The 13,038-nt window shown below is 45.2% G+C and overlaps 1 protein-coding gene across 8 annotated transcripts in view; it reads right to left on the reverse strand.

The window, feature by feature from the left end:
- The window catches only part of LOC112218854 (polyhomeotic-like protein 2), a 39,198-nt gene that overhangs the window by 9,918 nt on the left and 16,242 nt on the right, over positions 1-13,038 (reverse strand). For 4 of the 8 annotated variants that reach the window (XM_042295731.1, XM_042295732.1, XM_042295727.1 and 1 more), the window contains 8 exons: positions 9,057-9,297; positions 7,893-8,051; positions 7,593-7,679; positions 7,321-7,488; positions 6,569-6,721; positions 6,010-6,292; positions 549-904; positions 185-377 (listed from right to left, as the gene is read on the reverse strand). In XM_042295731.1, the coding sequence (XP_042151665.1) occupies positions 185-377; positions 549-904; positions 6,010-6,292; positions 6,569-6,721; positions 7,321-7,488; positions 7,593-7,679; positions 7,893-8,051; positions 9,057-9,239 (1,582 nt within the window). In that variant the 5' untranslated portion in view covers positions 9,240-9,297. The remainder of the gene's footprint in view (positions 1-184; positions 378-548; positions 905-6,009; positions 6,293-6,568; positions 6,722-7,320; positions 7,489-7,592; positions 7,680-7,892; positions 8,052-9,056; positions 9,298-13,038) is intronic. The other 4 variants (XM_042295729.1, XM_042295723.1, XM_042295724.1 and 1 more) reach the window with 4 other exon arrangements.

Here is a 13,038-nt window from a genome sequence, read left to right on the forward strand (position 1 = left end):
CACACCTGGAGAGCAGTACATAGCAGAGCGACTGATCTTTGGTCTGGTTCTCCAAGGTTGTAATTGGTTGCAAATATGATATGACAACAATAGACCCCTAGTTACAGTCCTGCCCCTAGGCAACATAACTAAGAAAGTGGGTGATAAAAACTTGTTAACTTATTAAAACCAAAAGTCCTGTTACCTTGTGGTTGGCTGATGGGCATAACTGGGTCAGTCCTGGGCTGCTCTGCTGGCTTGGTGGCTTGTGGTGGAGACGGGGCAGAGGGGGTAAATGGGGTGGGCTGCTGCTCTACACTGGGAGTTGGGCAGAGCTCCCTGACCACCAATGACTTTGGCTTCTCCTGTCCTTTACTGTCCTGGACCAATCGAGAAGCCTGGAAGCCCGTAATAGAATAGAGAGAGAAGGGAGAAAGAGTTTAGTGAAACACAATATTTGACTATTGATTAGAAATTACTGATATATAGTATTTTGTTTACTGATTCATTGTATATTGTGAGAGAGTGATCCTCTTCCATACTTCTTGTTGTTACTGCTGTGTACTCACCTGTGAGAGCGCTGGTTGTATCTGGAGGTTGATGGCTGTGAGTTGCACTGGCTGGGCTTTGGTCTGGCTCAGGCTGGAGTGGAGAGCATGTGGGCTGATGGTGGAGTGGAAGATGGTTGCCTGCTGGCTGGGTGTAGAGGGCTGGTGGTGAGAGGCAGGCTTGGGCAGCACAGGGACAGGGCCTGCCTGGCTGGGGGACTGGGGGACCAGGGAGGGAGTCTGCAGGTGGGGTTGGATGGAGGCAGTCTGCAGTAGCTGTCCCTGGGTCCTCTGGGAAGCATGGGTCTGCTGGATCACAAACTGCTGTTGCTTATGCTGCTGGACCAGGGAGTGGGAAGGGTGTATCTGGGTGTATGCTGGAACAGAAATTGAGAAATAGGATACATAAAAAATCTGACAGTTAAGTCTGTACACAAAAGGAAAATGGACTCTACCTAACTCAAAAAACAATTGAAGAGTGGAATAATGTTTTGTTTCTTTACTCTCCTTTGCCAGTAGTACACCTACTGTTGGCAAAATGTAACATCAAAGAGCACAAGACAGACTTGCCCTAAACCGTTGTCAAGGTTTTGACCAGACATACTCACTAATGTCTCCAAAGGGTCTATTATCACCTGACAGGGTTTTTACTGACAAAATTACAACCAGGACCCATATCTTCCCAGAACCAATCAAATACTGTCATTTAGTGAAAAGTGCTCTACACACCAACAGAGTAGCCCCGGGCCAGACATGTGAGGTTGGAAAGCAAGAGGGCAATATAATAAAATAAAAAATGTTTAGCAGACGCTCTTATCCAGAGCAATTTAAAGGAGCAATTAGGGTTAAGTGCCTTGCCAAGGGCACATAGACATTTTTCACCTCGGCGGCTCGGGGATTCAAACCAGTGACCTTTCGGTTACAGGCTCAACGCTCTTAACTGCTAGGCTACCTGCCACCCCGGGCCAGACAGATGCAGGAATAAAGCAAGAGGGTAATAAGAAGCCAATAATCTATGACATGCTGTATGTAGTTATCTGTGAATCAATCCCCCAAACCTTCAGTTTCCCAAGAAATTTTCCCTAGGAAACAATGAGGTTGGATCTGGCCCTCATCATTACTGAAATATAGAGAAAGGGTTGTAATGCATCATCTCTCCTAGGAGCTGTTAAGCTGTTTGTCTCAGGAGTAAGCCCTATGGTCTAACAGTAGCTTCATGATTTTAGTAAACTAAAGGTGTCTAACATTAACCTTTGTGGATCTCTTTTGATTATGGATTGATGCCAAATATATAAGGGTCCCACTCCTTATCTGTATATTTTGTGTGGGATAGACTCCATCTGGTCTGAATGTTTCTCTGTAACCACAATCTCTACCCTGCTGTGAAAATAGAGACGTTTCCATCCGGCAGAATTGCATGTCATTAGTTATTTATACCACAGGATCTGCTGGAAAGTGTTTGATTTTCACACGGCAAAACTCTATGTAAACCACAGCATGTGGTTAGCTATGGTTTCACTAAGTACAGGGTAAAGACCGACATCTTCCAGAAAGTATTATGATAAAAGCCCTGGATGGATACTCTCAATTACATGATAACACAGTAAAGTGTTACATTACATGATAGCACCTACCACCCAGCCCTCATTAAGGATAAATAGAAAACAGAGGTTGTATAATAATGACTATCGACTATCAATTCAGCAAATAGACCTAGCTAGCCCTTGTGTGAACAGATGAGTGGATTTCCCAACCGGTGCTCACCGGATACAAGAAACAGAACTCAGAGTCCTGCTTGACAGCTTTTTCAAGCATTTTAATGAGTAACAGAGAAATGTCTTGGAAGGAGAGAAAGGGGGATTCATTGAAATGCCTTTCTCCCTCAAGGCCTTGGGATTAAGGAGTGGAATGACTCAGTCCGGACCCCCCTCCGCTACCACTCCCCCATGCCTGTGTGTTGTTTCAGGATGTCTAGAGGAAATGTTTCAACAGCAGATCTTGGAAAATCCCTGAGTTTCTGCAATCGACTGCTGCTGCTTTAGTTTAGAAACCTCACCGACACATCAGTGTAAATCACTTTACACACATCTTAACACAGCTTGAGAAAAACTACTCATTGGCCAGCTTATTAGGTACACCTGTCTAGTACCGTGTCGGACCAACCTGTTGCCATGAAGGGATGCACCTGGTCAGCAACAATGTTCAGATATGCTGTGGCGTTGCTCAATTGGTATCAAGAGACCTAACGTGTGCCAGGAAAACATTCCCCACACCATTACACTACCACCGTTGACACCAGGCAGGATGGGGCCATGGACTCATGCTGCTTATGCCGAATCCTGACTGCCATCAGCATGACACAACAGGAACCGGGATTCGTCGGCCCAGGCAATGTTTTTCCACTCCTCAATTGTCCAGTGTTAGTGATCTCTTGCTTCTTCTTGTTTTTAGCTGATAGAAGTGGAAACAGGTGTGGTCGTCTGCTGCAATAGCCCATCCGTGACAGGGACCGACGAGTTGTGCGCTCCGAGATGCCATTCTGCACACCGCGGTTGTAATTTGCCTGTTTGTGGCCTGCCTGTTTGCTTGCACAATTCTTGCCATTCTCCTTTGACGAGCTGTTTTCGCCCACAGGACTGCAGCTGATTGGATGTTTTTTTTATTTGTCACACTATTCTCGGGGAAACCCTAGACACCATCATGCTCGAAAAGCCCAGGAGGCCAGACCTTTCTGAGATACTGTAACCGGCGCGCCTAGCACCGAAGATCATACCACGCTCAGTCGCTTAGGTCAGTTTTCCCCATTCTAACGTTCAATCGAACAGTAACTGAAATCCTCGATGCTTGTCTGCCTACTTTATATAGCAAACCACGGCAACATGATTCACTGTCTGTAGGACCGAAACCATTTTTATGAACAGGGTGAGGTACCTAATAAACTGTGTACATGTCAAACATATCTATACTAATTGTGTTTTAAGTGCTTGTTAAAAGGAGTAAGTAATGGAGATACTATGTATGGGTACATGGAAGCACTCAAGGGCTTGGTGACTTAACAGAGAATGGGGAGATCCTTTCAGGTGTACTACACTCAGTCCAAACACGTAAACAGATGCTTAGCTAAAAACCAACTTAAAGCTATGCTTCAAATCACAAAGACAACTGAAGAGAAGACTTGACACCAGGGCCGGATTTGTTTGTTGAAGAAAATGAAAACCACAGTGCAGTTAGCAGGGGCATAGAACTAGACTGTTAGTCTGGAAGGTAGTCTTTGTGGGGTTTGATGCGGTGCTGTTCTGTGGGTGTAGTAGGGTGCTGGGAAGACTTGTCTGCCAAGGAGGAGGTGATGAAAAGACTAAAGTACACAATGAACAGAACAGCTGCTTCCAGCCAATCCCTATTCAAGGGAAAACGAGCTCCTGTCTGTGGTAGGAATAGCAGACACACTGCTGCTCCCACAAGATCTGCTCTCTTCTTCTCTCCGATGGCTCAATTACTACTCGGTCCTAAAATAGACGGCAACACAAACTCGGCCTATTCCTATGCTGTGTTCTCTCACAGCATGTTGAAAGTAAAACTGCTTTAGACATTTGTTATGTAGCCTAATAGTATTATTATTGAGGGGTAGATTGGACTTGTGTTTCATTGAAGTATTTCCTTCTTCAAAATTACAAAATTCTGTTGCCTAACAGAATAAAGGCGTCCGCATGCTTCAGAACCGAAATAGTTTGGAAAAGTTTGTGCATGTTACGACAACATTTTGTGACGTTTTGGTCTTTTTCCTTCGGCTGTTCAGGCACACACATCTTTCTGGAGGCAAGCCGAAATTCGGAGCCAAAGTCTAAGCCCCGTCGTCGGTGATTGGTCAACAGTAGGGATTCTTCAATCGTCTTTGTTGTCATTCAACAAAGAGACCACTTGTTTTCATGCACATTTTTTCATAGAGAAATACTGCACCAAGCATCTTAAGTTAGATGTAAAATTGTGGGACTATGATCTCCTCGGCAAAAACGTAAATTCATGACAGATTTCTTGCGTTATCATAGATTAAATCAGACTATTTTTTAGGAAGTGTATACTGGCTACGGTGTCTCAAAAGGGACAAAAAGTACTATTGACACTTTCCCCCTCATTTTTCAAGCAAAGGATTTTCTAAGGGGTTATGTGATCACACTCGTTCGGTTCGACTAGCCGACTTCGGCTAGCCGAACTGAGGCATGCTGATACCTTAGAGTCCATTGAAGTGATACCTTAGAGTCCATTGAAGAACCAACATATATAATGAATGACCCAGTTGATGCCAATGCATATAGAATAAGATGTTAGAGTAGGGATTATCGCAGGGGTATCCTTCATTCCAATAAGTAACCCATACTAGAGAAATGTGAAGTTTGCTAATATGGGTGATCGTTAATGGGACAATTGATGGCTACAACCATCAAACTAGTAATAGCAGTTTAAAGGATAATTTAAAACAAATGTGGTGCACATTAATGTTATAAACTTATCGTTCTATTTATCACATCAATTCAGGCTACGGATTTTTGTCCATGTCACCCAGCTCTATAAATTGAAGCTTCTTATCCAACCCTAAACCCCAGTCCGCCAGGCACCACGGCTGCTACCCCATCTCCCCCTTGTCTCATCCACTGTGAACTGACAAAATACTTCTCACATCTCCAGGGCACACCTGTCTGTTCCCCATGGCCATTGCCATGGCAACCGATGTTAATTTTATAAGTGTATGTAGCCAGGTTTTTAGATTCATCCTTCCTTTAGTTTCATCAGAATCCATTACTTAAACAAAGTGAGACAAAGACACAGTTGTGCAGTCGCACGCTCAGCTAATCCATCCAGTCTGGCGTACGGCACAACACACAGAATTAACCCATGCAGTGCTTAGCACACGCACTCTCTCACACACATAGTCAGAGTTAATCTGTTCAACTGCTGGCATATACACAGTCATTCTCTGTGACAAAACCACCCAGCTGCTGACTTTCAGTCACACAATAAGTGGTCTAAAAAGATGCATCTGTGGCACAGAGTAGGTGTTGGGCGGTATCCAGATTTTCATACCATTTCTGTACCATACTGGGGTATATGGTATTACCGGGAGTGCACACAAGGGGCGTTATTTTATTTTTTTACACACAAAACAATTTAGGCAACAGGGAGCTCGATCTAGGGGGGGATTGAATGTCTCTGCTGTAACGAATAAGCTTTATCTTGACATCTAGCCACTTGACATCTAGCTAGCTTACTACAAACAGTCACAGGGGCAGTGTATTCAGTGTCATCATGGAGCTCAGCAAAATGATGCCTTCTCACAACAGCCAGTGGATTTAGTGATGCCGGACAAAAAACAATATATCATTTCAGCAAACCTGCCTAAATCTCCAAGCGGGGAATGGGTCAACTTCATGAAATAATATGAAAGCCAGTGTCTGTAGAAGCTAGCGAACGTTGGGTTGATACATACCTGGAGTGCTGAGAGGCTGGCCACTCAAAGCTGTGATGCTGCGACTCATGTTTATAGCGCACACCTCCGTCACAATGCTCTCCCCCTTCTTGCTCCCATCTAAGGGGACGTCGGATGAGCTGCCCTTCCCCCCAGAGCCCCGGCTCCCCTGGCTGGGGTTTTTGAGCAGGGGAGAGGGCTGGATGGCGACAGGGGTCTGCTTTAGGCTGAGGGCCTGGAGGTTGTGTGTTTGAAAGGAGGACATGGTCGCCCCCTGCTGGCTACGGATAGCCAGGTTCTGGACCTGAAAAGACACAGAGGTCAGGTGCTGGAGGCAATGACACATGGCCTGGGGCAAGAGAGGTGGGGTGCCCCACAGTCAAGGGTCTCCAGAATTAGTGAGAAATGCACTTTTTTAGACTAAATTAGTTATCACAGCATAACTGTAAACATAATGCATCTGCTATCCACCTGTATGAATTATGGTTCACTGTGCTGATATTACATGCCATCTAGTGCAGTTACTACAGCAACTCTGTGTGTATGGTATTAGCCTATAGTTGAGATAATAATAGGGTACCTGTGAGGGGGCAGACTGTTGTCCAGAGGACTGCGTGGAGCTCTCAGACTGGACTGCAGTCACTGCGGCCGTAGGTGTGAAGATGAGCTGGGGGGACAAAGGAACAGCACGGCCTAGGCTCCTAGCTACTTGCACAAGGTTGCTTTGCTGTGCCTGAAAATCACACACCAACATACAGTACCAGTCAAAGGTTTGGACACACCTACTCATTGGGATGTTCTTTACTTTTACTATTTTCTACACTGCAGAATAATAGCAAAGCTATGAAAACTATGAAGTTTGAATCTCAAATCTATTTGGATTTGTTTAAATTTTGGGGGGTTATTACACGATTCCATGTGTTATTTTCTAGTTTTGATGTCTTCACTATTATTCTACAATTTAGAAAATAGTAAAAATAAAGAAAAATCTTTGAATGAGGAGGTGTCCAAACTTTTGACTGGTACTGTATATGTAGACAATTCCTCCATGGGTTTGGGCACAGAAAAAGAATACTGTAAGCAGCTGATTTTTCTCTGTCGCTTTCTTTCACACTCACTCTCCCCATGCATCATGTGTCCAAAACTCTTTAAAAAATGTGATGTAGTCAGACTGAATTGATTCAGTTTGAGGTGCAGGACAACCTTCCTACTACACTCCTTCCAACAGTGGTGACACAAACAGCACACACAAACACTTCCATCACACTAAGCCTCCGGAAGTGTGGCTAAGCCAGCTAGTGTGTGCCAGTGGGCATGCTCCTGGGAATTTACCATCTGGGCACGCAGGTACATATGAGCCTGACTCGCAGTGAGGGTGGTGGGGCTGGACGTGCTGCCCAGGAGCACGGCCTGCTGGGAGATGCTGCCGGCTGGGGCGGAGCTAACACTCTGGGTTCGGCTGATCAGCTGGGCTGCAGCCGGGGACGTGGTCAGGTTAATCTGGGGAAAGGACAGAGAAGACAGAAAGGATTACAGATCACCACCAACAACAAAAACATTACACATCTATGAACCCGGCCCCTAAGTTACTAGACATGACTCACTGCACTCACTGTGGCCTGGGATGATCCTGTTTGCTGGGATGAAGTGCCATTTTGGGTGGAGCTCTGCCTTCCTGCCGCAATACTGGCCTGTGGCATGACAGGTGAGAACAGTTAGGGGATCAACACTTACAGTATATTTCTCTTAATCTGAAGATAACTGTTAGATTTACTAACTAAACTTTCAGAACCCTAACCCCAGCACTGACCTTATCTCACGTCTTTGTTAAAATACTAACACAGCTTGTCTGGCGGCCTGTTTAATTTGCCAGTTTAACAGTCTCTTGTGTCTCCAGTGCTCACCTGCTGTACGGCGGCTAGGCTCTGGAGCTGTGCATTGCTCAGGTGCTGCTGCTGGAGGGCTGCTGTCTGCAGCATGAGGTGCTGCTGCTGCGCTGCGTACATCTGCTGCAGGTACTGCGCAGCCGTGTTGGGCTGCCGGTGCAATGCCTGCTGGATCACCTTAAGTACACAGGGAGAAAGAGACAGGTTAGCGGTTGGGGTAACATTCTCAACAACAGGCTCTAAAAAGGACTTGTACTAGGTTGGAGTAATGCTCTGAAAAAAATAAGTCCCAATTGCACTGTTTTTACTGAGCCATTGAAAATCAGGTATGGGAGATTCCTAAGGTATATTGGTCCCCGTTGCAAAATGTGCTTCTCATATAGGGAGAACAGCCTCACTCCTGCACCCCCTGCACATTGTAATGGACTTAATTGCATCATATGCTCACCCCTATGGCCTTGAGCACATATTTTATTCAATCTTCATGATAATTTTTTTTTACTGACAACCTCAGCATAGTTGTCAAAGCAACATGAGAGATGGATTGACCCAGAGCACATAGCCTAATAGAGCTTCTCTGACCTAAGCTTCCAAGGGGGAAAAGAGGGCGGAGATTGTGATGAACATCCATTCACTTCTCTTTTATTGAGCCCAAATGACAAGCCTTGCACTATGTTAAGTAGGCCGGTAGTGACAATGCTGCTAGTTCCCTACGGGCAGATGAGCGCATGCATTAGAAAGGATAGAAGAGACCTAAGATCTGTCAGTCACCCTTTCAGAGGAGGGTAAACGGAGAGCCTAATCCAAGCTGGGTTTCACATTGGTCAATTGTCAAATAGCAGAGGACAGAGCCTGGAACCATAGCAACCCTGATCTGCTGTCGTCAGTAATGATAGATTACATGATGCCAGTGTACTACATCAAATAACAATGCAAAAACATTATCAAATTGCACCTTCGTCTAAATGTAATAATAGTCTTGTTTATTATAAATATTGTAGTAAATTCCATAGTGAGCTTAGTACAATACTGGCCGATGTACAGTGCATGCATGGTTTAACCAGCAGATGGCAGTAGGGCAATGACAATTTCATTATTGCAGGGAACGCAAATGGAGAAAACGGTTTATGCAAAACACGTGTATGTGGGTGTGTGTCACACTGGACTGGCATGTTTTTTTACCCTGAAGTTTACCTGAACCGTCTGCCTGTCAGGAATCCCGCTGTACACAGAGATCTGAGGCACAGCCTGCCTTCCTGTGCTGTTGCTGCTGGTGGTAGTGCTGCTACTGGTCGTATTGGTACTGGTGGCAGTGGCTCCAGTGCTGCTGGCACTAGAGGCTGGAGGCCCCTGCTCAATGTCCATGGTGCCCTCTCCTCGTTTGGCCCTTCCCCTGCTGCCCTTTGGACAAGCTCTCCTGAACCTACAAGACAGGAAACAGGGACGTTAAAATGAAGCCATAGGGCTCAGACATATTGGGCCATGTTCATGACAGTCACTATGTAAGCCCACTCAGTATAACTTAAGAAAACATCCCTAAAGCCTATAAGCATGACATGACGCTCTTAAGGCGATATACAATGTATCATTGTGTATACATACTTGTCTTATTTCAGTATGTGCTAAAATGAGACAGAATGGGTTATTTACAGGTGCAGGAATGCAGGATGTCCATATAACATTAGTGAATGACGAAAATACCAAACTATGTACACAAAACAAAAAAGGAAATTGAGTTACAAATGTGTTTTTGCTGAATTAACTTTAAGATCCCTAGACAGCTAAATACAAATGCATAAGCAACATGGCACAGCTTACAATGACATTGTTCATTAGGAATATAGCCCCTCTTTGTTTCACAACCTCAGCAGACTGAAAACAATTCAATTGCCTATCCCTTCCCTGAACAATGCCTCTTGGTCCAATAAAAGGGGTAAATTAAACTCAGACTTCAAAACAGGTGAGCTTCAAGTACCTCAATTTTAATTATAAACATTAACTTGTAAACAGGAAATATTTCAATGTAAAGCTAATATTTAGGCCTTCAGTATTCGTATTTACCAATACACATTCAATAAACATAACTGCCTGAATATGACCTGCCCACATTTTTATTTAGCTAGCTAATGTTCTTTATACGGTGTAACATCGTTGATAATGTCTAATGTCGCTATGAAGGCCAAGCAGAATTTGACACAAAATGTCTAAAGGGAACGTATTATTAAAGACTTTCCAAAAGTGGATCTGTTGTTGACCCACTTCTTCTGTTTACCTCATGTCAAAATAAAACAGACCCACAATAATCCAACAGACACACGTTTGGAAAGTATTTTTATTCCCCAGTTATAAGGACCAACCATCCAGACCACCGGCAGAGTAAGTTGAAATTGAATTTTATATAACTTCTGGCTTCCTGCCGTCTGTTAAGTTTTTTTTGCAACCCAATTCCCAACAACGCTAGTGTCAATATATCAGCGTTGCTAAAAGCATCTTGCAAGGATGATGATATGCATACTTGGCCTTCATAGCGATTTTATACATTGACATAATGTTACACAGTATCAAGAACACTAGCTAGCTAAATAAAAAATGAGCAGGTCATATTCAGGCACTTATGTTTTGGTCCATGAATGGGGAATAGAGGAGAATGAGTGAGTTAGGAAACTAGATAACTAGCTGGCTGCAGTCCACATCGTCACAGGCCCCATCACACTCAGGCGTGATGCACCGATGCTATCTCTTGGACATCAGCACGCAAAAAAGCTATTGTCAAAACAGCAAAGCTAGCTTCACGTCCACTGTGTCACGAATGTTGAATACAATTCCATTTGAACTTATTCCGCCGATTGCCATGCGGTTGGTTCTTCTATAGGGTGGAATTTGACAAAATATCCAAAGAAACTTAAATAAATGTGGGTTTGCAGCAGGTGCATTCCATATCACCTACTCTCTGCTTCAACACATGTCAAAATAAAAGTAATGCACGTGCTCCTTATGTGCGCAAGCAAGCGGTAACTTGTGGGGGGACTTTTACTTTGACAGAGGAAGAGAGTGCAGCAGACCCACGTTTGGAAAGTTGGTTTATTATTATGTTCCTTTCGATATTCTATCTGAAATTCCGACCTATATAAGAACCAACCCCATGGACAATAGGCAACTTAATCAGACAGGGAACGTGTAGGTTTTCATCAATACAAATGCCCGTAACTATCACACCATGCGTGAGCTCTCTGGTGAATGAAGGCCGTTTTGTTTTCGTATTGAAATTCATAACAGAGAAGATGAACTGAGTTTCAAGGGCCTTTTAAAAATAAACTAACCCCACGCCATTCTCAGATTACCACAACAATAGCCCACTTAATTCAACATGTCTAATGGTGAGCATTAAATCCAATTTGGTAGTGGCAGAAAAATGCAAGTTCTGAAAGATAATGAATTCCAGTGACATATTTAAGTGAAAGAAGGGTGCATCTATTCACAGCTGGACTGACAACATAAGGACGTAAATGACAGTTAAAGTACACCTATACTGTATCTACTCCAATCACTCTTTTATTAGACTTTTGGCTGCTGAACCCTTTCTGTCTTCAATCTTCAACATGTGAGAATGAACAGATTAGTAGTTGACTCTAGAGCATCCCAGTTATTGACTGTCACCCTAGTGCTCTGCTGCCCCATTAGCAGAGGAAGTGAGGTTCAGTAGACTGAGCAGATGAGATGGATGGGCTGAGAGAGCAGAACAGCTGATGGGGTTAAGAACGCTGGGAGGAAGGTGGACAGTGCCACTGACACGGCCTGCAACGAAAACATGCGGACTCTCCTTCACTGCAGCCGAGGTGAGTAAGACATTTAAACGTGTAAACCCTCGCAAGGCTGCAGGCCCAGACGGCATCCCCAGCCGCGCCCTCAGAGCATGCGCAGACCAGCTGGCCGGTGTGTTTACAGACATATTCAATCAATCCCTATACCAGTCTGCTGTTCCCACATGCTTCAAGAGGGCCACCATTGTTCCTGTTCCCAAGAAAGCTAAGGTAACTGAGCTAAACGACTACCGCCCCGTAGCACTCACTTCCGTCATCATGAAGTGCTTTGAGAGACTAGTCAAGGACCATATCACCTCCACCCTACCTGACACCCTAGACCCACTCCAATTTGCTTACCGCCCAAATAGGTCCACAGACGATGCAATCTCAACCACACTGCACACTGCCCTAACCCATCTGGACAAGAGGAATACCTATGTGAGAATGCTGTTCATCGACTACAGCTCGGCATTCAACACCATAGTACCCTCCAAGCTCGTCATCAAGCTCGAGACCCCGGGTCTCGACCCCGGCCTGTGCAACTGGGTACTGGACTTCCTGACGGGCCGCCCCCAGGTGGTGAGGGTAGGCAACAACATCTCCACCCCGCTGATCCTCAACACTGGGGCCCCACAAGGGTGCGTTCTGAGCCCTCTCCTGTACTCCCTGTTCACCAACGACTGCGTGGCCACGCACGGCTCCAACTCAATCATCAAGTTTGCGGACGACACAACAGTGGTAGGCTTGATTACCAACAACGACGAGACGGCCTACAGGGAGGAGGTGAGGGCCCTCGGAGTGTGGTGTCAGGAAAATAACCTCACACTCAACGTCAACAAAACTAAGGAGATGATTGTGGACTTCAGGAAACAGCAGAGGGAACACCCCCCTATCCACATCGATGGAACAGTAGTGGAGAGGGTAGCAAGTTAAGTTCCTCGGCATACACATCACAGACAAACTGAATTGGTCCACTCACACAGACAGCATCGTGAAGAAGGCGCAGCAGCGCCTCTTCAACCTCAGGAGGCTGAAGAAATTTGGCTTGTCACCAAAAGCACTCACAACTTCTATTCTATTCAGATGCACAATCGAGAGCATCCTGGCGGGCTGTATCACCACCTGGTACGGCATCTGCTCCGCCCACAACCGTAAGGCTCTCCAGAGGGTAGTGAGGTCTGCACAACGCATCACTCGGGGCAAACTACCTGCCCTCCAGGACACCTACACCACCCGATGTTACAGGAAGGCCATAAAGATCATCAAGGACATCAACCACCCGAGCCACTGCCTGTTCACCCCGCTATCATCCAGAAGGCGAGGTCAGTACAGGTGCATCAAAGCTGGGACCGAGAGACTGA

The sequence above is a fragment of the Oncorhynchus tshawytscha genome, linkage group LG02 (assembly GCF_018296145.1).
Source record: "Oncorhynchus tshawytscha isolate Ot180627B linkage group LG02, Otsh_v2.0, whole genome shotgun sequence".
Taxonomy (NCBI): Eukaryota; Metazoa; Chordata; class Actinopteri; order Salmoniformes; family Salmonidae; genus Oncorhynchus; species Oncorhynchus tshawytscha.